The 25,101-nt window shown below is 40.3% G+C and overlaps 1 protein-coding gene across 1 annotated transcript in view; it reads left to right on the top strand.

Moving 5' to 3' along the window:
• ranbp9 (RAN binding protein 9) overlaps positions 1-25,101 on the top strand; it is a 90,103-nt gene that overhangs the window by 5,755 nt on the left and 59,247 nt on the right. The window contains exon 3 of the mRNA XM_060850317.1: positions 10,805-10,916. Within this exon, the coding sequence (XP_060706300.1) occupies positions 10,805-10,916 (112 nt within the window). The remainder of the gene's footprint in view (positions 1-10,804; positions 10,917-25,101) is intronic.

Here is a 25,101-nt window from a genome sequence, read left to right as displayed (position 1 = left end):
TAACATTGATTTGGGCTGATCTTAATAGAAATACAGATTGATTTGTCTCTACTAGACTAACCTGATCGTCCATTAAGGTATTTGGAATGATGAAACACTCAAATATATCTGTTAAAATCTATCGAACTCGCATGCATTTCAGAATTTCTGCACTTCTGCCAGAAATGTTAGATGCTAACACAAAAGCAAAATACGATAGATACTGGAAATCTGAAATGAAAGTGGAAAATGTTTGGCATTCTCAGGAGATCAGGCAGCATCTGTGTAGAAGGAAACAGTATTTGAGGTTAAGGACCTTTTCACTAGAACTGTTATGGCTTTGTTTTTATTATACTATATACATGTCTTATTTGATCGTAAAATCTAAGAATGATCAAGCCTACGCTACCATGCAACAAGATCATGTCTGACCTGATCATGGCCTTAACTTTCCTGCTTGCTCCCCCAAAGCCCTTAATCCTTAGTAGATCAGAAATATGAATCTGCCTTGAATATATTCAGTTATTCAGCCTGCAGAATTCTGTCACAATCCCAAAGACTAATCGCCCTCTGAGAGAAGAACTTCCTCCTTGCACCCATCTTTAAATGAGAGACTCTTTATTTTTGAACTGCACCTGCTAGATTCTCCCACTAGTGCATTGTTATTATGTTTTATCATGTTACCTTCTATAGATGTTATGTTTTGTATTTTTTTGATATTTTGAATCATTTTGTCAGGGCTTTTTTTTTTGCATTTTCAACTTTTGATTTGTGAATGCAACAGTAAAACCAATTGTGAAAGCATCCACAATGTGCATCATTTTTGCTTTGATAAATATTATGTTGAAATGAATATTTCCCGTGGTGTTATATTAAATAGCACAGTGTTTTAGAGGAAATTGGTTTTAGTCGTTAAGGTTTTAATGGCCTTGGTATTTTAAAGTATCAACCTATATGTACAAATTTTGGTGGGTACACTTTACCATTTTTATTTTTAGTGGTGGAGGGATTGGCAAGAGTAGTTAGGACGGAGAATAAAGTGGAAGTATTTTACAGAAATAACTGAATGTATGGTTCTTGGCATTGTTATCTAATTACATATAAATTGCTAATTTCCCTTTTTAGCAACCATATTAGATGAGATGAGTCTCTACCAATTTGAAACTCTGCAATCAAATAATATTATCTTTTGTCACATTGGGAATAGAATACTTTTGGATGGGGTGCTAGAATCTGTAATGGGTGTGATAATTTGCCTTTTAAAATAATTTGCCCTCAATTATGGTTTATCTGCTGCCACTGCTTTCGTCATCTGATGAGTTTTTCTTTTTAGACACTTATTTCATGCTGCAATAGATCTTATAATTGCATCACCTCCCACTCCCTTTACTGCATAATTGTTTTGAGCTCCTCTCCCTCAGTGGCTACTGCTAAGTTTTCAGCTGAAGTCTGTTTCTAAGCTTTCTCTAATTTCCCAAATAAATATTAACATTCTTGTGTTTTGATAAGGATGCAAGTGAGCCACTTTATCTCCTTGAATTCATGGGATATGGGTGTTGCTGTCAAGGCTAGTGTTTGTTGCCCATCCTTGATCAATCTTTAACTAAGTGGCTTGGTCAGTCAGTTCAGAGGATAGTTAAGAAACAGCCACATTTATGTTGGAATTGCACAGGTGCCAATCTTGGTAAGGATTTCTGATTTCCTTCTGTAAAAGAAATTAGTGAATCAGATGGGTTTTAACAATCAGCTATGATAGTTACCATTATTGAGACTGACTTTCAATTGCAGATTATTAATTGAATGTAAATTCCACAAGCCATCATGAAAGGATTTGAACCCATGGTCCCGTGACATAAATTAGCCTGGTCCTCTGTATTATTTGTCCAGTGAAATTATCACCAGGCCATCACTTCCACAATGCCATTTGGAAATGAGAGTCCTGCAAAACTGAGTTTTTAAGGTACTTTATGTTCTAGGATCCATGGTTATGAATGATATTTTCTATTTTTAAGATTTGTAGCTCATATTGATGATAAGTTTGCTCACTGAGCTTGAGGGTTTGTTTTTAGACGTTCCGTCACCATGACTAGATAACATCATCAGAGAGAGAGTCTCTGGTGAAGTGCCAGTGGTATGTCTGGCCCCTCTATTTATAATTCTTGGTTTCTTAAGGTGGGTGATGTCATTTCCGGTTCTTTTCTTTTTCGAGGGAACATATTGACAGGATCTAAATTGATGTGTTTATTGATGGAGTTCTGGTTAGAATGCCATGCCTCTAAGAATTCTCGTACGAGTCTTTGTTCCGCATGTCCTAGGATATGTGTTTTCTCCCAGTCAAAGTGATGTCCTCCTTTGTCTGTATGTATGGAAACGAGTGATAGTGGGTCGTGTCTTTTGGTGGCCAATTGGTATTCGTCTATCCTGGTGGCAGGTTTCCTGTTAGTTTGTCCAATTGTATCTTGTAAATGACATTAGTTTTGCTGGTGGTATCTAATGCATCCTATAGGTTAATTAGTCGCTGTTTAAGTGTGTGTGTAGGTTTGTGGGCTACCATAATGCCAAGGGATCTGAGTAGTCTGGAAGTCATTACTGATATGCCTTTGATGTAAGGTAGTGTGGCTATAGGTTTTGGTTGCGTTGTGTCTGCTTGTTTGTGTTTGTTTCTGAGGAGTCAGTGGATTGTGTTTATTGGTTACCCATTTTTCTTAAAAATATTGTACAGGTATTTTTCTTTTTGTAGTTCTTGGGTGCTACAATGTGATGTCTTGATGCAGCTCAGTTCGTGTGTATTGGATGATTGCTTCTGAATTTAAGTATTTGGTCTGTGTGTGTTGGTTTTCTGTAGACGCTGGTTTGAAGCTCTCTGTTAACTGTACATTCAACTGTCACGTATAGGAATGGAAGTCTGTTATCGTTCTCCTCTTGTGAATTTTATGCCTGTTATCTATTCAGAACTTCGTAGTCAATATCTTCCTATTGCAATGGTTTAATGTTGGTTAGTGAAGGCTCAATTGATATGTCCCACAAGGGTAAAACCTGGTCATTCAGTGAGCTTCTAAAAACATTGATGTTGTTCTATTTTTGCTCACATGCACACTCACTCAATTTAATAAAATTATCCTTGATTTTTGTTTCTGAACCGAGAAGGAAATTACATCTTTTTGTAGATTTACTGAAGTAGAATTTTTAATCATGGAGGAATGCAGGGTTTTGAATCGTTAAAGTTGATTTTTTGGGAGATAGTCAACACTCAAGAATCTTAGAATGAATTTAGCAGAAAATAAGACCATTTGGTGCATTGCCCACCTTGCCCTGCCTTTTCTATGTAACATTACAATTTTGTTTTTAATCTTCAGTCAATTACCAAATTTTCTTTGTATCATTTCCCCATCATAGACTGTAAGAGTGCATTCCAGATCATAGCCTCACCCTGCTTGACCTTGTCCAACCCCCTCCTGATCTTGGAACAAATGTTCTCTCATCCTTCTTGAGAAGAATGATCTCAGCTTCACCCATTTGTATAACTGAAGTCTGTCATCTCTGGAATCATTGCAGTGCATGTTTTCTACACACTATCCAATGCCTTTACTTCTTTCCTAAAATGTGGTTCCCAGAATTTGGCACACTAAACTCGTTGAGGTTAAACCAGAATTTTATAAATGTTCACCATACCTCACTTTGTGCTTGCTCTCAATAAAACCCAGGATCCTTTTGTGCATTATTAATAACTTAACCATCTGACTGGAGGAGAAAGTGAGATCTGCAGATGCTGGAGGTCAGAGCTGAAAATGTGTTGCTGGAAAAGCGCAGCAGGTCAGGCAGCATCCAAGGAACAGGAAATTCGACGTTTATGCCCGAAATGTCGAATTTTCTTAACCATCTGACTGACTTGTCTACACATCCCTGCATGTTCCTCTTCACCTCTATTCCCTTTTAGAGTTGTACCTTTCACTTGGTTTTGCCATACGTTTTGATTGAAACAGGGAATTAGTTCTAACTTACCAAATGCCTGCATGTTCCAGCATATTCTGTGCTCTACAGATCTTTCCTTTACTTCCTAACAGTTTGTGACTCGCCCCCCCCCCCCCCCCCCCCCCCCCCCCAAGAAAATTCCAATGCACTTGCTCCAATTTTTTTTTCAAAAGAATCAGCATTTTGCTTTTCAGTCTGTTTTCTTTTACTTGGCCATCTTTGAATCCATGATCTCAATGTCTCTTTTACTTGAGGCTTCAACTTTGAACTTTGCTGACAAGACTTGCGCAATACTTCAGCAAACACCTTTTTGAAAGTCCATGTACATCAACCCTTTTTGTTATCTCATCAAAAATCTCAAATTAGGTGAATTCAATTGCCGTTAATAATTGTGCTGGATTTCCCTAATTATCCACATTTGTCTAAACGTTTGCTAATTGTGTCCTAGTTGTCATTTGGAATAGCTTTCTCACCATTGAGTTTAGACTGACCTGTATTGCAGCTATTGTCCTTGCACCCTGTTTTGAACAAGGCTGTTAGATTTGCAATGTTTTAAACATTATTTTCACCATGAGTGAAAAATATTTTGAATTGTACGAATTTATTAATATTGAGAGTTGTTTATTTTCCCCCTCGTTATCACATCTTGAATTATTGCTGCTGGATGAATCCATTAGTTTGAAAAACCCTTAGTTATTGGATTATAACTTTCAAAAGTAGTAAGTTGAACTTGATGTGTAGCAAGGACATTTGCAGAACATTTTGTACAAGAATATTTTATTGTTTTTATCAAGTTCAGTAGATTAGGAAGATAGTTCAGAGACATTCAGTCAGCTTCAGAGTTGTATTTGGCCCTTTAAACATTTAAAATGGGCAAGTAATTTTCATCATAAATTTTTGTAAGAAGAAGACTCTAGATTATTCCTTCTAGACCTACACATTCCAAATAAACAATAGAGGAACAAGGGAATTTTGGAATATAAATACGTCAGGTTAACAATGTTATTTTTTAAAAAAATCAAACTAAGCATTGGACTTTTTCTCAAGGGATGTGATTTAAAAAGTAGGCAGGTTATGCCCAGCCTATACCTAGTCTTGGTTAAACCACACTAAAAGTACCTTATGCTGTTGTGGCTGAGATTTCTTCTCTTAAAAAACGGTATTTAAATCTAAAAAAGGTTAAGTTGCCTTTGTCCTACCAGACCATTGCGTGCTGTCTCGTTAGAGAGAAACTGGGTTAATTGAGAGTCACACTCGGATGAGGGAGAGGTTAACAACGAGGGTACTTCGTGATAATCTCATCCAGTGCTGAAGTGAACTGTATGTAGATGTCTTGGAAAGTGTGCAGGAAGCATTGTAAGGATGATAGCAGAAATGTGTGGGTATATGTGCAAGGGAAGTATGATGACTTGGTTATTTTTGTCGGGGGGGGGGGTGGGGTAGGAGGATGTTGGTAGTGCTGGGGTGAAGAAGCAGGCTGAGGGAGACCTAATAGAGATTTTAAAAATGATGAAAAGTGTTGATAGACAACAGCTTCTGATTTCACTGAGAAGGAACACAAAGGCTACAAATGTTTTTAAAAATAGCCACCAAAAAATCCAAATAAGAATTTAGGAGAAAATGTTTCCCTTTGGAATTGTGAGAATGTGAAATTTGCTACCATGGGGAGTGCCTGAAGTGAGCTGTATCAACGCATTTAAGGGAAAGTCAGACAGAAGATATTTATGAAAAGTAAAGTTGCCATTGTCCTCATGGACCACAGGGCTTCTATCTTAATAGAGAAAGAGATTACTGGTCACCAATGCTTAGTTTGAGTTCTACCAGGAACATTTGGTATCAGACCACATTCCAGGTGATATGAGCATGTCTTCCCTTCACATCAAGGCGTCATTTGATCTTGTGTAGTGTCAAGGAAAATTGCAAACTTGATGTTATTGGGAATCTGAGGAGTGCAGGGGTGCTCTCCACTAATTGGAGAGCACAAAGGATGATGGTGGTGGTTGTTAGAGACCTGTCATTTTCAGCCTCAGTGCATTGCTGCAGGAGTTTCTCAGATTAATCCCCAGGCTCAGCTGTCTTCAGCTACTTCATCAATGACCTTTCCTCTTAAAAACCCTCAAACTTGAAAATAATCTTGTGGCAGTATTCAGGTTCTTTCCCCGAGGTTTCACATACGTGATGCAATTCGCATACACTAACTTCTGAAAACAGTTAGTTAATTAAAGCCCATACAGGCTAGGTGACCCCCTTTGACCCTGTTCACAGGCTTGTCGAGTCGAAGTAGAGTCAAAAGAGGCCCCAAACAAAGGAAACACATCCCCTTTATACAGGCCAGTTGGGAATGTTCCCAGGTACTCAGACACTGGGAGAATGTGCAAACTCCACGCAGACAGATGCCTGAGGTGGGAGTTGAACCGGGGTCTCTGGTGCTGTGAGGCAGCAGTGCTAACCACTGTGCCACTGTGCTGCACATCCATGGAGATAATGTAAATATAAATGCCCTAATCGTGGGGAACCATTTTGCAAATTATTTCTTGACTTCGTGATTTCCCCAAGATAGTGTAGGTGTGATATGCTTCAGTATCAGGGGATGATTGGCTGGGGATGGCTATGAAAGCATTTCTGAATGGAAGGGACTGAGTGAGAGTTTAATTTGATAATAGCAGTAGAATGGTAATAAATGGCTGCCCAAATGAAGTTTGAATAACAATGGGTAGTCATCTAAATTCCTGCATGCTATCTGTGAGACAAAGTTGCCCCCACCCACTTCCAGAATATTCAGTTTCTTGGAGAAAGATAGTACAATTTAACATTACATGAATGTCCAGAGAGAGAATACAATTTAATCTTTTAAATATTAGTGGTTGCAGAATTCTTCGCCTCTGACCTGCTGTTCTAGCCACTGTCTTGTGTTCAGTTCAGTTTCTGGACATTGGTAGCCTCCAGGATGTTGTTAGTTGGAATTCCATCATAGTAATTCCATTGAATGTCCAGGGGCATTAGTTATATCCTTTTTATTTGGAGATGGTCATTGGCAGTTGTATGCCACAAATATTACATGCCATTTGTTAGCACTAGTCTGAATGTTGTCTGGATCCTGCTATCTTTGAAAATGGACTTCTTTCATCTTTGAGAAGTTGCAAATGGTCTTGAGCATTCTGTAATCATCAGTGAACATTCCCATCTCTGACCTTTATGACATAAGGCGGGTGAATTGTTTTGTAGCTGAAGATAACTGGGCCGAACACGCTACACTGAGGAACTCCTGAGATGACTGACCTCCAAGATTAGATTAGATTCTCTACAGTGTGGAAACAGGCCTTTCAGCCCAACCAGTCCACACTGACCCTCCAAATAGTAACCCACCCAGACCCATTTCCCCCTGACTAATGCACCTAAAACTATGGGCAATTTAGCATGGCCAATCTACCTGACCTGCACATCTTTGGATTGTGGGAGGAAACCGGAGCATCTGTCTTGTTGGCTCTTGTTTTGCTGGAGCTCCTTAATGTCACACTTGGTCAAATATGGCCTTGATGCCGAGGATTGTCACACTCTCAACTTTCCTGTGCTGTTCAGCTCTTTTGACAATGTTTGAAATAAGGAGCTGAGTGGCCCTGGTGGAACTCAAACTGGTTATTGCTGAGCAAGTGCTATTTGATAGTGCTGTGACCCCTTCCACCACTTTCATAATGATCAAGAGCAGACTGGGGCAGTAATTGGCTCGGTTAGATTTATTTTATTTTTTGTGAGCAGGGCATACTGGGCAATTTAACACATTGTCAGAAAGATGTCAGTGTTGTAGTGTTATTGAAATGAAGCAGGAATAACCTAGCATTTATACAGTGGCTTGAGAGGAATTTCTATCCTTTACATATTGTTGAAGGTGTTTCAAATTAGTTTAAAATATAAATGCACCATCAATTTATGGACAACCAGATCCAAAACAAAATACAATTCAGTGAATGGTTAAATGATCTGATTTATGTTATGGGCATAGTTAAAGCAGCACTGTGGACCTGGAGTAGCTAAGAATTTCCACTTTTTTGAATGATGCCATTGGATCTCTTGTATAGATTTGGTCTTTTTAATGTTAGTTTCAACAATGCAGCACTCCTTCAATATTTCCTGAACTTTGAACCTAAATGACATGCTCAGGATCATGAACCTGAATCCATGTATGGTCTTCTAATTTCAAGATGTAAACTTCCTGAATTGACCAAGATAGTATAAAATTGCTTGTTGTGTAGAAAGTTGCCCGATATTACCCATTCAGTTAGAATTCCAGCTTTGACCTCTCTCTGGTCTTTGGCTGTTTGTTTGTTTCACCAAACACATTTTCAGCTATTTAACATAATATTCATGTTATTTTTATGGATGCCTAAGATATTGTTTGCATATGTTTTTAAAAGATTAACTGCCAACAACATTCACTGTTGGTACCGAATAAAAATGGCCGATGTGCATAAGTATTTATCCAGATCAAAATATTTTCAATTTTGAGTTTATATCTTATTCACAAAGGTGCAAAACTATTTCTATTGCTTAGCGGGATTATTCATTAGACAATATAGCTGAGAGGATTTGTGCAGCTGGAAATTTCTGATTTATATTGTAGCTCAACAATACAAATCTAAGAACTTGTTCGTAAATTCTCAACATGTATATTACATTTGTTAATTTAAAATCTAAGAAATAGTTCTGCTTCCATAAGTGGAGATGATTTTGATTTTCAATTTCAATTTGCATTTAATTCAATCTTGATATTTTTATTGTTTGGAGTTAGTTGATTTCAGTTGTCTTTAATCTGCATGACCACTCATAGTTGGGTTTAAAATAGTCCAGCTGGGGAAGTAACTGTATTCATTTGAAATATTTGTCTTATTCATTATCAGCAGTGGCTGTTTATATTTCTCCACACATTTTTGTGTAGTATTTAAGTAACCATAATAAATCTGCAGTTTACTGTTTGTAGATGATAAAGATAAAATATTGCTGTAAGTTTTTAAAAAAGGCAAAAAAAAACTGGAAATCTGATCGAAAGAGCATGTTGGAAAAGCTCAACTGCTCTGGCAGCAGCTGGAGATAGAAACAGATAATGCTTAGAGTCTGATTAGATTAGATTACTTACAGTGTGGAAACAGGCCCATCGGCCCAACAAGTCCACACCGACCCGCCGAAGCGCAACCCACCCATACCCCTACATTAACCCCTTACCTAGCACTACGGGCAATTTAGCATGGCCAATTCACCTGACCCGCACATCTTTGGACTGTGGGAGGAAACCGGAGCACCCGGAGGAAACCCACGCAGACACGGGGAGAACATGCAAACTCCACACAGTCAGTCGCTTGAGTCGGGAATTGAACCCAGGTCTCAGGCGTTGTGAGACAGCAGTGCTAACCACTGTGCCACCGTGCCGCCCATGGTCTGGTGTGACTCTTAAGAATTGAAAGGTGTTGGAAAATAGATTTGTTTTTATACTTTTGACAGACAAAGGAGGAGTAAGATGCAGATGGTATAGAGGCCCAGTGCAAAAGACAAAAGGGCTGTTAATAGTGGAGGAAGAAAATAAGAGAATTACAGAGGGTGTCATATCAGGGGTGAAAGGGAGAGAATTGGTCCTTTCTCTTTAGTGCAGAGTAAATAAAATGCAAACATGGTTGTGGGGAGAGAAAGTAAGACAAATAGAACAGAAATAATGTGGTCAATTCCTGAAGTTATTGAATTCAATATTGGAGGCCTTAAGGCTGTACCTAAGTGGAAAATGAAGTATTGTTCTGCGGGCTGGCGCTGTGCTTCGTTGGAACGCTGCATTAGGCCCAGGACAGAAATGTTAACAAGTAGTTTATTGAAATAGTAAGCAACTGGGAGATTCCAGGTCATTCCTAGGTACGGAATGGAGGTGTACGGCAAACCCAGTCAGCTTTGCTCTCGTCAATATAAAGGAGACAGTGTTGTGAGCAGAGAATGCAGCAGACAAGATTGAAAGAAGGACAAGTGAAAAATGCTTCTTCAGCAGGAAGGTGTTTTAGAGGCCTGGACAGTGAGCAGGGAGAAGATGAATGGGCATGTGTTACACCTTCTGCAATTATATAGAAAGGCGCAGTGGGACAATAAAGAAGCATTTGCAGTGATAGAGGTGTGCATCAGGGTGTGATGGTGAAATGCTAATGGGGGTGGGAGACATAGGTAAGATGTGTTTGGTGTCTTTTGCACCAGGCCCCTCCATAACTGCCATGTTGCTGCTCCTTTGCCTCTGTCAGAAGCATAAAAAAGAACCTATTTTTCCAAACTCCTTTCAGCTCTGAAGAAGTCTCACCAGACCAAAGTAGTTCCCTTGACAGATGCTGCCAGACATGCTGAGTTTCTCCAGAATTTGCTGTTAGTTTTGAGATAATAGGTAACAGATTTTTAAAAACTGTAATTTAAAATGATAAATCTCTGATTATAAAATAAAGGTAATAAATGAAGACAGGCAGTAAACTTCCATTGTTGACTGATAATCTACCTTTGCTCAGCATTTTTGCCACAGGGCATGCACTAATTTTCTCCCTGTGGGAATTTCTGTGCTACTCTGCTTTTAACTGCTGATTTCTAACTTCAAAATTGGATTTAAATTATTTTTCTAGGTGGCTTTTTGAGTCTTGATTTGAGTTTATTTTTCCATAATTAGGCTGAAGGAAGTGAAGCATTAAATAAAGGACAATTACCTGTAATATGTGATCCCCTTGAAGCATATTCCATGTAGATTTCCATTGTTTAATTTGTGCTGAATGATGAGCTTACTCTGTATCTTCCATTTTTAAGCAATGTTGCAGGCTCAATTTTCATCTAAATTTTGTACCTTCAGGTCATGGTAAAACACCAAAAGATGCGGCTTCAGTTCGAGCAATGTATCCTATACCTGCTGCTTGTGGAATTTATTACTTTGAGGTGAAAATAGTCAGTAAAGGACGAGATGGGTAAGTGTGAACAAACTACTGTGCTTTGTTTCTGTCATTACTGAAATTCTGCTTATGACATTTATTTAAACCATTTAAAAAATGTAGTGTTTCAGAAAGCTAAATGCTATGATTAATTTTCGGGGACATTTATTATTTAAAGGTGTCATTTTTGTGTGTGAAAGCAACGTGCTTACCTTTGGTAAGTCAGCAACAGATGCCAATTCTCAGAAGAACCTGCTTCTACATGGCATCCTAAGTGCATCCATTGTATTACTTCTACAGTACAGTAACTTGTTATGGAAGCAGATGTTCCAAGCATTGTATCAACAGCAAGAACCCACAAATGATAAATGAAAAAATAAACAGTCAATCTGTTTCTGGTAATATTGAGAGAGAAAGATTAAGATGCACAAGGAGAGTTCCCTGCTACCTTTTGAAAAGTGTTCTATGATCTTTAAAATTTATTTGTTGGACTCTGGATTTATCATCTCTCTCAAATAATAAGTATGATCATTGTGTTATTGAAGTATGACATTTAAGTTTGTTCCTGGAAAATGTCCTTTCTGCCTCATGAGTCACTTTAGAACTATATTTTCCTATTCTTAATTGTCTAGCATCTAGTCTCCAATCCTGATAGTACTACTAACAATCTTTTCACTACTCCCTCATCTCTATTTTGATGTCCCTCTTCCAGCTGTTTCCATTATGGTCCCCACCTTCCTGATGAAGGGCTTTTGCATGAAACGTCAATTCTCTTGCTCCTTGGATGATGCCTGACCTGCTGTACTTTTTCAGCACTACACACTCGACTATGCAACATCACTTCCCAGTTCATTGGGTGTAGATAGGAGTACAGTGTCAAGATTAGAGTGGCGCTTTTCCAGCACCACTCTAATCTTGACTGATCTCCAGCATCTGCAGTACTCACTTTCACCTAGTAGATATGAGTACGTCTGATTCAAACTGGTTTTGATGCTCTACATCAAAGACTCCAACCTCACTCACCTCTGCTATAAACCACCTGCTATTCATGATCACCTTGATGAGTGAAGAAAACTTCACCTTCTTTTCTCCACTACTAGCTGTCTCCTTTGCCCCTCACAGCTTCATGAAGCCTTCAATATCTAAGCCCAGATAGTTATATGGAATTGAGTAAGGCTCAAGTGAGAAAGGAAGCAGCAGAAAAATCTGACAAAACTGAGGGTGCAACAGGCCTCAAATGTTTTGGTGGGTGTGCCTTCTGGACTGCAACTGGCTACATGAAAAGCCTCCCTGTGGGTGATAGGAAACACAATGACAGGAGGCTGCAGTTCAATGACCTTGCTGAGATGGGTGGCTGCAGATGAGGAGAGAAGTTATCAGTTGATGTTGGGTTGGCAATAGCTGGAGTTCAGGGCTGGAAGAATTTAAGGCTCTGTGTGGCTTGATGAGTGTACGCTTCTCTTTCTGGCCCACAACTCAGGCTGAAAGAGTCACTTACTGGGGGGTGGAGAGCTAAGGTTGCTCATTTCACTTGCTAGTTTCTTGACTGTTGGGAAAAATGTGCAGCAGAAACATCTTTTGAATTGAGCCCCCATGTGAACTATGGAATCCCAATTTACGTGTTAACTAAGTACCTTGCCTATCCCTGGGCATTTTGATATCTGTCACCAAAGCAGGTCAGGGTCATGCACGTTTTCTTTTAAAACAGCTCCTTGTTCTTACTCTGCACCATCCTGCTTTGTGTCTCCATTTATCATCTTTATAATACCCATAGAAGCAGAATTAGGTCATTTGGCCCATCAAGTCTGCTCTGCCATAAACTCATGGCTGGTGTGTTTCTCCACTCCATTCTTCTATCTTCTCCCACAATCCTTAATCCCCTTACAAATCAAGAACCTATCTGTCTTAAATATACTCAATGACTTGGCCTCCACAGCGCCTTCTGCAACAATGAGTTTCACTGATCAACCTGCCTTTGGCTGAAGAAATTCCTCCATATCTCAGTTCTAAAGGGGTCGTCCCTTCACTATGAAGCTGTGCTCTCGGATCTAGTGTCTCTAACTAGTGGAAACCTCCTCTCCGCATCCAGTCTAATCAGCACCCCCCCCCCCCCCCCCCACCCCGAGTCCTCAACTGCTTCTCATGATGCAAGCCTTTTATCCCTGGGATCGTTCTTGCAAACCTCCTCTGGACTCTCTCCATTGCCAACACATCCTTAATAATGGAGCTCATAACTGCTCACAATATTATAAATCACCAGAGCCTGATACAATCTCAGTAGTACATGGCTAGTCTTGTATTCTAACCCTCTTGAAATAAATGTAAACATTGTATTTGCCTTCCCAATTGCTAACTGAAACTGCATGTTAACCTAAAAGTCTGAACTAGGGCTCCTAAGTCCCTTTATGCTTCAGATCTCTGAAGTCTTTGCCTCTTTAGAAAACTTTTCATGTCTCTAATTTTCCCTCCAAAGTGTGTAACTTCACCCTTTCCCACATTGGATTCAGTCATCGTCCACTCTCCTAGCCTGTCCAAGTCCTTTTGCAGCTTCTCTGCTTTCTCGACACTACCTGTCTCTCCACACATCTTTGTGTCCTCTATAAACCGAGCAACAATGCCATCAGTTTCTTCATCCAGATTGTACAGTAACAATGTCCCATCATGGACCCCTGTGGAACTTCAGTCGTCACTGGCTGACATCCTGAAAAAGACACCTTTATCCCCACCTTCTGCCTTCTGTGCAATATGCCAATCTTCTATCCAAGCCAGTACCATGCCCCAATACCATGGACTCTTGTCCTGTTTAGCAGCCTCCTGTGCAGCATCTTGTCAAATGCCTTGTGGAAATTGACATAGATCACGTCCACTTTAACTTTCTCATTACCACCTCAAAGAATTCTAATGAATTTTTTAGGCATGACCATCCCGTGATGAAATCATGTTGACTTGGCCCTATTTCATCACTCACTTCCAAATATTCCACAATCTCATCCTTAAAGTGGGCTCTCAACTTCTTGACAACGACAGAGGTCAGGCTAGTCAGTCTGTAGTTTGCTGTCTGTTGCCTCCAACCTTCCCTTAAACAGGGATGTTACATTAGCCATTTTCATAAAATCAGAGAATCTTAGAATCCTTATGGTGTGAAAGCAGGCCATTCTGCCCATTGCTTCCACACTGCCCCTCTGAAGAGTGTTCCACTTAGACCCACCCCCTACCCTGTCTCTCTAACCCTGCATTTCACATGGCTAATCCACCCAATCTACAGATCTGTTGACGCTCTAAGAAGTTTGGGTGGCTCAGTGGTTAGCACTGCTGCCTTACAGTGCCAGGAACCTAGGTTCGATTCCAGCCTCTGGCGACTGTGTGGAGTTTGCACATTCTCCCCGTGTCTGCATGGGTTTACTCTGGGTTTCAATTGGCAATGCTAAATTGTCGATAGTGTTCGGGGGTGTGTAGGTTAGGTGCATTAGTCAGGGATAAATGTAGAATAATGGGGAATGGATTTGGGTGAGATACTCTTTAGAGGGTCAGTGTGGATTGTAGGGATTCTGTGAATCTATGAATCAGATTTACCATGGCCAATCCTAACCTACATGTCTTGGACTCTGACGCAATTGAAGTACCTGGATGAAACCCATGCAGACACTGGGAGAATGTGTCAACTCCATACAGTCATGCAAGGATGGAATTCTGCCAGGGGAGGCAGCAGTACAATGTGGCCCTGATCTCTGGGACCTTCCTTGACCCCAGTTATTCATGAAGGATCACCACCAATGCCTCCACAATCTCCTTAGCTCCTTTTAGAACTTTGGTGTGTAGTCCATCTGGTCAAGGTGATTTATCCACCTTTAGATATTTTCAAATTTCCCAGTGACTGTGCTGCTGGTGTCTTCCATGTTGAAAACTATTGCAAAATACCTATTTAGTTCCTCTGTTCCCCATTACTACTTCTCCAGCCTCATTTTTCCAGTGGTCCAATGTGCACTCTTGCCTCTACCTTACCTTTTAGATTTTTTTAAGAAAGTTTTTTTATATTACTGCTAGCTTACTCTCATGTTTCATCTCCTTGCCCCTTACAGCATTTTTAGTTGTCCTCTGGCTAGTTTTCATCAAATTTACAATTTTTTTTTCTTTTGCTTTTATGCTGTCCCTGACATCACTTGACAGCCATAGTTGCCTCGTTGTCCTCTTTGTGTATTCTTCATACCCTTTCTATCCTTGTGAGATTTGGGTGTCACTGGCAAGGCCAGCAGTTGCTATCCACTCTTAATTACCCTTTAATATGATGGTGAATGCTCACTTTGATTATAATCTGTGGTATAGGTACGCCCCTGGTACTGTTTGGAAGGGAGTTTTCAGAATTTTAACCCAGTGATAAAGAATGGTGCCAAATCAAGAAGGTATATGGCTTGGAAGAAGGCCTGAAGGGGGTCCATCTTGCCATTTCCTACTGCCCCAGTTCTATAGACAGTGGAGACCTTGGGTTTGGTTTATGTTGTCCAAAGAACATTGATTAATCATGCAGTGCATCATGTAGGTCCAACGCATCACTGCCACTGTGCTTTGATGATGGAAAATAATAGGAGGCAGATGGCTATTAAATGGGCTGCTTTGCTTTGGGTGGTGTTGGGTTTCTTGAGTGTTTTTCAAGCTGCACTCATTCAGGCCACATGGTGAGTATTCCATTATGTTCGTGACTTGCACCTTGCAGATTGTTGGATAGGCTTTCGGAAGTCAGGAAGCAAGTTATCACAGAATTCCCAGCCCCTCATTTTAAAGTTGGAGCTGTTTCCTTCCTAAACGACAATAGTCCTGCAGTTTAAGGAACCCTGCATAGACAATTGAATAGCCTACTCCTGTTTCCAGGTTCGACATTATAATTTTGACCTCCATCACTGAGATTTAAATGTTGCTCTATAGGCACTAAATGCAAACAAATGTAATTGAATTTTTATTTTGACCAACTTGAAAAATAATTTTTGATCAAGTAAAACTCTCTAAACAAGGTGTTAATTACCAAAAAAATGTTCAGTGAAATTTAATTGCTGATTTTTGAGAATTTAAATACCAGGCTGGAATCCCAATAATAAGATTTTTAAAAAAAAATCAATGTTCAGTCTATTTCACTGATTTTTGGCTTCCCCATTTTAAAAAAAAGAAAGAAAAAGAGACCATCTTAGTGTGTCTCAACACCAAGGTTGGAAAATGTAAGAAAATAGGATCATAAAAACACAAATAGGGGTGGGAATAGGTTATTCATTTCTTTAAGCCCACGCTGCCAGTCAAATCATGGTTGATCTTCTACTGCAGCACCATTTTACTGCAGTATTCCTGTATACCTTAATGTTTTTAATATCTAAATATCTGGATATATATCAATCTTGACTTGAATGTATGCAATGACTGAGCCTATACAGCCCGCTGGGATAGAAAATCCTGAAGAGTTACCACCAACAAATGGGGTGATTGCTCCTCATCCTAGCCCTAAATGGTCTGCCCTTATTCTGAGATTCTGTCCCTTGTTGTAGATCTCCTCCCTCCACCACCATCACCACCACAAAATCAAGAGAAACTGCTTTCTTGCGTCTAACTTTTAGATCCTCTTTGCAAGTTAGAATGAGAAGTGTTCTCAATCATCTAAACTGCAGAGAATATACGTTGAGTCTATATAACCATTCCCTCCATTGTCAGCAACTAGTTCGGTGAACCTTCCTTGTGCTTCGTATGTGGCAAATGTATTCTTCATTTTTAGGAAATTAAAAACTGCTCGCAAATATGATTTCACCAAGAGTCTCTGTATTGCATAAGATTTCCTTATTGGTAAACTCAAATCCTCCAGTATTAAAGATCAACATACCATTTGCCATCTTAATTATTTATTGTATTTGCATGTTGTTTTGTGACTCATGAAGAACAGTTAAGTCTCTTTGAAGTTCAATGCTTCCCAGCCCCCCTCCATTAAAGAAATACTCTGCATTTCTATTTCTCCCACTATAATGGAAACCTGTCACTTCTCCTCGTTTGTAATACATCTGTCATTTTTCTTGCCCAGTGATTTGGTCTCTCCAAGTCCCCTTGAATTGTCTTTGCGTTAGATTAGGTTAGATTCCCTACAGTATGTAAACAGGCTATTTGTCCCAACAAGTCCACACCGCCCCTCTGAAGAGTAACCCACCCAGACCCATTCCCCTACCCTGATTAATGCACTTTGGGCATTTTAGCATGGCCAGTTCACCTGAACTGCGCATCTTTAGATTATGGGAGGAAACCCATACAGTTGCCTGAATCAGGAATCGAACCCGGGTGCCTGGTGCTGTGAGGCAGCAGTGCTAACCACTAGGCCATCATGCCGCCCACAGCACATTCTCTCATAACTTTCACTCTTGCCTAGTTTTCCATCATCAGCAAACTTGTAAATGTTACTTCTGTCCCAAAATCCAAATTGTTGATATGGATTGTGAATAATTAAGGCCCAAGCACTGTTCCTTGCCATATCCAACTATTTTCAGCTTGTCACCCTGCGAATGACACATACATATTTCGTACTCCCACAACTGCTTGTGTGGGACTTAATCAAAAGCGGTCTGAAAATCTAAATATACCACATCCAAATACATTCCAACTCATAACTTGCTATTCAAATAAAAGAAGTGACAAATGTCTTAAATATGTGCTCCCTTAAGTCCCTGTGATCATTTTACCACTAGAAGCATTTTTTTCTTTATTTTCTCTGTTGAAGCTATTCATGATTTTGAACACCACCTTCTCTGTTCTTTGGAAAACTACAATTTTGGCTTTACTGTCTCCACACAATCCCATTCCCTCATTTCTGGTACCTTTCTAGAAAATCTCTTCTGTACCTTCATCCAAGCTTTGACATCTTCAGATATAATAGTTCACATGAGGCCCAATCATTGTAGGGCAAAGTTTTATGTTTTCTTTTCCTTCTTGATTGTCTCTTGGGAAAATAAAGTCCTCATTTCAGTTTTAAATGGGCAATCCCTTATCTTTAAACAGTGACCCCTAGTTCTATATTCTCTGACCAGCCAGAATATCCTTTCCACATCCGTTCTGTCAAATTTCTTCAGAATTGTCTTTCAATCAAGTCACTTCTTACTGTTCTAAACTCCGTGGTACAGAAACCTAACCTCTTTGGCCTATCCTTCATAAGGCAATTCACTCATTCCAGGTATTAGTCTCATAAGCCTTCTCTGAACTACTGCCAATGCATTGATGTCCTTAAATAAAGAGACTAATATGGTACTACAGATTGGTCTCACCAGTGCCTTGGATAAGTGAAGCATAACATCCTACTTCTGTAATCACTCCCCTTTGTGATAAATGTTAGCATTGTCTTAGCTATCCTTGTCATACATGCATATTTGGAGGTTCATACATGAAGGCATCCAGATCCCTCTGCATCTCAGTGCTCTGCCTATCTGTTGCGAAGTTGAGTAGAGTATTTCTGGATTGGAAGATTTAGAATTTGATGCTGTAAAATAATAGGAGGGCATGATTGCTTGATTGGGGGTGGGGGTGTCGATCTTTGCTTTATAACATACCGAAATGGACAGTTTCATGTTTTCTGACATTGTATTCTATTTCTCACATTGTATTCCGTATCCCTCTAAACCCTTCATATATCCATTCAGATGCCGTTATAAATTTTGTATTTGTACCAGCAGCCTCCACTTCCTCTGGCAGCTCATTCCATACACTCACCACCCCCTATGTGAACCGTTTCAAGTTTAACAAAACTTTCTAATAGCAGGGAGGCCAGATTGCATGCAGTATTCCAAAACTCGCCTAACCAAGGTACTGTACAGCCTCAACTTGACTTCCCAACTCCTATAGTTAATACACTGACCAAAAAAAGCAAGCATACCAAACGCTTTCTTCACTGTCCTGTCTTCATGGGACTCGATTTTCAAGGAACTATGAACCTGCACTCCAATGTCTCTTTGTTCAGCAACAGTCCTGAGTCCTGCCCTGATTTACCTTTCCAAAATGCAGCCCCTTGCATTTATCTAAATTAAACTCTGTATCTTTCACTCCTTGGCTTATGGCCCATCTGATCAAGATCCTGTTTTATGCTGAATTTCTGTGCTGTCCACTGCACCTCCCAGTTTTGCTGTCTTCTGAAAACTTACGAACTAGACCTCCTATACTCTCATCCAAATCATTTATATAAATAATTAAAAGCAGTGGACCCAGCACCAATCCCTGTGGCACACCACTGGTCACAGACTTCCAGTCTGAAAAGCAACCCTCTGCTACCACCTTTTCTATCTTTTACCTTTTGTATCCAGATGGCTCGTTCTCCCTGTATTCTGTGTGATCTAACCTTGCTAACCAGTCTGTCATGGGGAACCTAATTGAAACCTTACTAAGGTCCATATAGATCACATCCAACACTCTCGTCAATTCTCTTCATTGCTGCTTCAAAAATCTCAATCAAATTAGTGAGACGTGATTTCCCATGCACTAAGTCATATTGGCGGTCCCTAATCAGCAATTGCCTTTCCAAATATATGTAAATCCTGTCCCTCAGGATTCCATCTGATAACATCCACTGATGTCAGGCTCACCTGTCTATAGGTCCCTGGCTTTTCTTTACCATGTTTTTTAAATTGTGGCACCATGTTACTCAACCTCCAGTCTTCCAGCACCTCAGCTGTGGCTGTCGATGATCCAAATATCTCAGCAAGGAGCCCATCAATCACATCTCCAGCTTCCCACAGAATTCTAGAGTGCACCTGATCAGATCCCAGGGATTTATCCACCTTTGTGTTTTAAGATGTCCAGCACCACCACCTCTAATATGGACATTTTTCAAGATGTCATTATTTGTTTCCCCATGTTTTGATACGAAAGTCGGTGGAGTTGTGGACAGCGAAGAAGGATGTGGCAGGTTACATCGGGATATAGATAAGTTGCAGAGCTGGGCAGAAAGGTAGCAAATGGAGTTCAATGTAGCTAAGTGTGAAGTCATTCACTTTGGTAGGAGTAACGAGAAGATGGATTACTGGGCTAATGGTAGGCTACTTGGTAGTGTGGATGAGCAGAGGGATCTTGGTGTCCATGTACACAGATCTCCGAAAGTTGCCACCCAGGTAAATAGTGCTGTAAGGAAGGCATATGGCGTACTGGGCTTTATTGGTAGAGGAATTGAGTTCCAGAGTCCTGAGGTCATGTTGCAGTTGTATAAGACTCTGGTGCGGCCTTATCTGGAATATTGTGTGCAGTTTTGGTCACCATACTATAGGAAGGATGTGGAGGCACTGGAACGGGTGCAGAGGAGGTTTACCAGGATGTTGCCTGGCATGGTAGGAAGATCGTATGAGGAAAGGCTGAGGCACTTGGGGCTGTTCTCATTGGAGAAAAGAAGGTTTAGGGGAGATTTGGTAGAGGTGTACAAGATGATTAAGGGTTTAGATAGGGTTGACAGTGAGAACCTTTTTCCGCATATGGAGTCAGCTATTACGAGGGGGAATAGCTTTAAATTAAGGGGAGGTTGGTATAGGACAGATGTTAGGGGTAGATTCTTTACTCAGCGGGTTGAGAGTTCATGGAATGCTCGGCCAGTAACAGTGGTGGACTCTCCCTCTTTATGGTCATTCAAGCGGGCATTGGATAAGCATATGGAGGTTATTGGGCTAGTGTAGGTTAGGTAGGCTTTGGTCGGCGCAACATCGAGGGCCGAAGGGCCTGTACTGCGCTGTATTTTTCTATGTTCTCTATCTTCCATATCTTTCTCCACAATAAACACTGATGCAGTATCTGGCCTGTCTCCTGCAGTTCCATACATAGATAGCCTTGCTGATCTTTGAGGGGTCCTGTTCTCTCCTTTTGTTACTCTTTTGTCCTGAATGTATTTGTAGAAACTCTTTTGGATTCTCCTTAACCCTATTTGCCAAAGCTATCTCATGACCCCTTTTTTGCCCTCCTGATTTCCCTTTTAAATATATTCCTACTTTATGCTCTTCGAGGGATTAACTCTGTCCCTGCTGTCTATACCTGACATATGCTTCCTTGTTATTCTTGACCAAAACCTCAATTTCTCTAGCCATCCAGCAGTCTGTTCTTGAAGGAACTTTGATAACTTCATGAAGCATGATTTCCTTTTTACAAAACCGTGTTGACTTTGCCAGATTGCCATGAATTTATCTCCATACCTTGCTATAATGTCATTGACAATAGCTTATAATGTTTTGTTTTGTATTAAGTAAAGAACTGTGGTTTCCTGCTTTGTCTCTCTATTTTTGAATCACATTCATTACTTTCCAATCTGATGGAACTCTCCACGAATCTATGGAATTTTAGAAAATTGGAAAAAAACACATCAACTCTCTCATTAGTCATCACTAAAAATCCTCCCATATCCTTAATTTCCATGATTAATTCTTTGTAATTACACTTCATAGGACCAGTGCTCTGTCTCTTTTGTTTCCTTTTTATGATTTGGAGATGCTGGTGTTGGACTGGGGTGTACAAAGTTAAAAATCACACAACACCAGGTTATAGTCCCAACAGGTTTAATTGGAAGCACACTAGCTTTCGGAGCGTCAGGTGATTGTGGAGGGCTCGATCGTAACACAGAATTTATAGCAAAAATTTGCAACTGTGATGTAACTGAAATTATACATTGAAAAATTGATTGTCTGTTAAGCCTTTCATCTGTTAGAATACAGTGATAGTTTCACTTCTTTCATGTGTAAATCACAAAACCCTTCTTTTTAAAGTTGCATTTTCGGGTTAGCTGCTAACAATGGTGATAGCCCTGTGTTCTCTGTCTATGACCTGATGTTTAGATTGATTCTAATCTCAAAAAGTGAGAAGTGTTTTACATAAATTCCTGCAGTTTTTGAGCTCAGAGTTATACATGAATGTATGCAGTTTTTGAGCAATGTGCAATGTAACTGTGCAATACAAATTCACCACACAAAATATGTGTGTACATGTGGGTCTTTGCCTGTGTGTGTGTGTCTGTCTGTCTGTCTGGGGTGAGGGTTGTGAGTGTGAGAAAGTGTGTGTGTAGTGGGTGCAGAGTGTCTTAAATCTGTGAGGGGTTGCATGTGTGAGCATGGGAGTGTGTGTGTCTGTAAGGGTGTGTGCGTGTCTGTGTGTACCTGTGTCCGTGTGAATGTGAGTGTGTGTATGTGTAGGAATATCTGTGTGTGTGTAGTGCAATGGTGATCACCTGTAATGTGACATGAACTCAAGGTTCCAGTTGAGGCCCTCTCTATGGGTACTGAACTTAGCTATCAGCCTCTGCTCGGCCACTTTCCTCTGCTGCCTGTCCCGAAGACCACCTTGGAAGATGGTCACCCGAAGGTCCAAAGCTGAATGTCCTGGACCACCAAAGTGTTCCCCAACTGGGAGGGAACCCTCCTGTCTGTTGATTGTTGTGCGATGCCCATTCATCCGTTGTCGTAGCCTTTGCTTGGTTTCCCCAATGTACCATGCCTCTGGGCATCCTTGCCCGCAACGTATAAGATAGACCACGTTGGCTGAGTCACATGAGTACCTGCCATGTACAAGGTGGGAGGTGTTCCTACGCATAATAGTGGTATCTATGTCCACAATCTGACACGTCTTGCAGCATCCACCGTGACAGGGTTGTATGGAGTTGTCCTGAGGTCCGGGCAGTTTGCTACGAACAATGATTTGTGGGCGGCACGGTGGCACAGTGGTTAGCACTACTGCCTCACAGCGCTTGAAGACCCGGGTTCAATTCCCGACTCAGGCGACTGACTGTGTGGAGTTTGCACGTTCTCCCCGTGTCAGCGTGGGTTTCCTCCGGGTGCTCCGGTTTCCTCCCACAGTCCAAAGATGTGCGGGTCAGGTGAATTGGCCATGCTAAATTGCCCGTAGTGTTAGGTAAGGGGTAAATGTAGGGGTATGGGTGGGTTTCGCTTCGGCGGGTCGGTGTGGACTTGTTGGGCCGAAGGGCCTGTTTCCACACTGTAAATCTAATCTAATCTAATCTAAAAATGATCTGTTTGAGGTTTGGCGGTTGTTTAAAGGCAAATAGTGGAGGTGTGGGGAAGGTCTTGGTGAGGTGCTCATCCTCATTGATAATGTGTTGCAGGTCACGAAGAACATGGCGTAACAACCTTTCTGTGTCTCTCTTTATATCTTAACTTTTTCACATACTCTATCACTCTTTATTAAGCTTTTAGTAATGCTTTGCTTATGTTTTATATTCTGTCCAGTATTCTGACTTGCCATCCATTTTAGCACAGTTATATAATTTTTCTTTAAGTTTGACACTAACTTTTTTAGTTCGCCACATGTGATGGGTCATCCTCTTGGAATTTTTCTTTCATCTTTGAATACCTCTATCTTGAAATATTCCTGTAAATGTCTACAGTTTCGTCTTTTTTGATGTATTCCTTTGCCTAATTTGCCAGTTTAGTTTAGGAAATTCTGCTTTCATGCTATTTATAATTGCACATATTTAAATTTAGAATATTAGTCTTGGATTCAGTCCCCTCTCCCTCAAACTTCACTGAGGTCATTAATGCTATCTCATTGTACAATGTTAAAAAAACTCAAATCCGGCTGTAGTCCAATAGGTTATTTGGAAGTACTAGCTTTTGGAGTGCTGCTCCTTCGTCAAGTAGCTAGTGGGGCTGATCGTAACACACGGAATTTATAGCACAAATCACACTATAAATTCTGTGTCTTATAATCTTGCCCCACTAGCTACCTGACAATGGTGCAGTGCTCCAAAAGCTAGTACTTCCAAATAAACCTGTTGGACTTACACCTGGTGTTGCGATTTATAACTTTGTCCACCCCAGTCCAAAACTGGCACCCTCTCATCATTGCACAATGCCAAGTCTAATATAACCTGTTCTCTGGACCAGGGTGTGTTCTTCTAAGAATCTAATTTTGGAATATTCGAACCAATGCATTAATTACCTCACTATCCACTTCATTTCAGATCGGAGGATGAAGTGGATCAGGACCCTGGGACTTGTCAGTCCGCAGCTCCATTGGTATCATTGGTTGCAATTTTCTTTCATTTCTTCTTCCTTTCAAGTTCCTGAATTACAGCTGTATTTGGGGTTTTTCTTCTATATTTGACAGCAAAGATCAATGCAAAGTACATGTTCAATTCACCATCGTCTCCTTATTTTCTATTATTCTATCTCGACTCACTCTGTAGGACCAATGTTTACTTTGTTAACACATAGCATTTCTATAGATATTTAGAAAGGATTACTAACTCTTTTCATATCTTTGGCTATTTTTCTCCATGTGGGATTACGGTCTTTGCAAATTTCCCCATGACTGACATAAAGCTGACTAACCTGTCGTTGCTGATTTTGTCTTCTCTGTTCTAATCAGAGATGTAATATTTGTAGTCCTCTGGCATTATTTCCAACTTTTTCAGTACCTCCTTGTTTTTATCATGTCCAATTTCTCCATTACCACGTTTTTCCTGTGAGATTGACAGCATCCTCTTTCAATTGAAAAGATGTCAAAATATTCATTTTAGTACAGCAACCATGTTTTGTCTCCACAAGGAGACCTTTTTGGGGCCCAATTGGTTTGGCTTTTTCACAATTTTTTTTAAAACTAAAGTTTTTGTTTTTAAAAAGACTGCTGTGTTCCCTGTGAAAGCTGCCAATCTATACTCATTCCCCCAGCTCCTCATTCCCTATTAGATCTCCTCTGGTACTTTTACTATTTTCACCTAGATTCCTTGAAGTATTATGCACCTTATTTATCATAAGCTTTCATTTTCTGTCTTATTTTAATCTATTTTATCATCGGGAGCTCTGGCTTTGGATCCTATTCAACAATTATTCCTATGTTGGACCTGCTGTTTAGTTGGAATTCAACACCGCTTCAATTCTTTTTCTATGTCGTCTTTTCCCACATGAGCCATAACTTATTGTTGTCCCTCTTGTTTATTTCGCTTTAAACTGTTCTGCACCTCTTCCATAGTGTCATGTACGAGGAAGGCAATAGACCACGTGGAACTTGTTTGTAAATTACTAGACAAAAACATCCTCTATGACCACTGCATTTCTGTACTTGGTGTGCTGTCTGTGCATTTCTTCACCTCCCACACTACTGTTAGGTGCTGTCGACCTCCGGTGAGGTCTCATCCTAGAGGATTCCTTTAACTGCCTGCTTTTTCTTGCCAGCCATGAGGCCACCTCGTTCCTATCCTCCTGAATCCTCTGTAGTGAGGACTGACCACCTC

This window comes from Hemiscyllium ocellatum, chromosome 34 (genome assembly GCF_020745735.1).
Source record: "Hemiscyllium ocellatum isolate sHemOce1 chromosome 34, sHemOce1.pat.X.cur, whole genome shotgun sequence".
In the NCBI taxonomy this organism is placed as follows: Eukaryota; Metazoa; Chordata; class Chondrichthyes; order Orectolobiformes; family Hemiscylliidae; genus Hemiscyllium; species Hemiscyllium ocellatum.
This window is presented reverse-complemented; position numbering and strand designations above follow the sequence as displayed.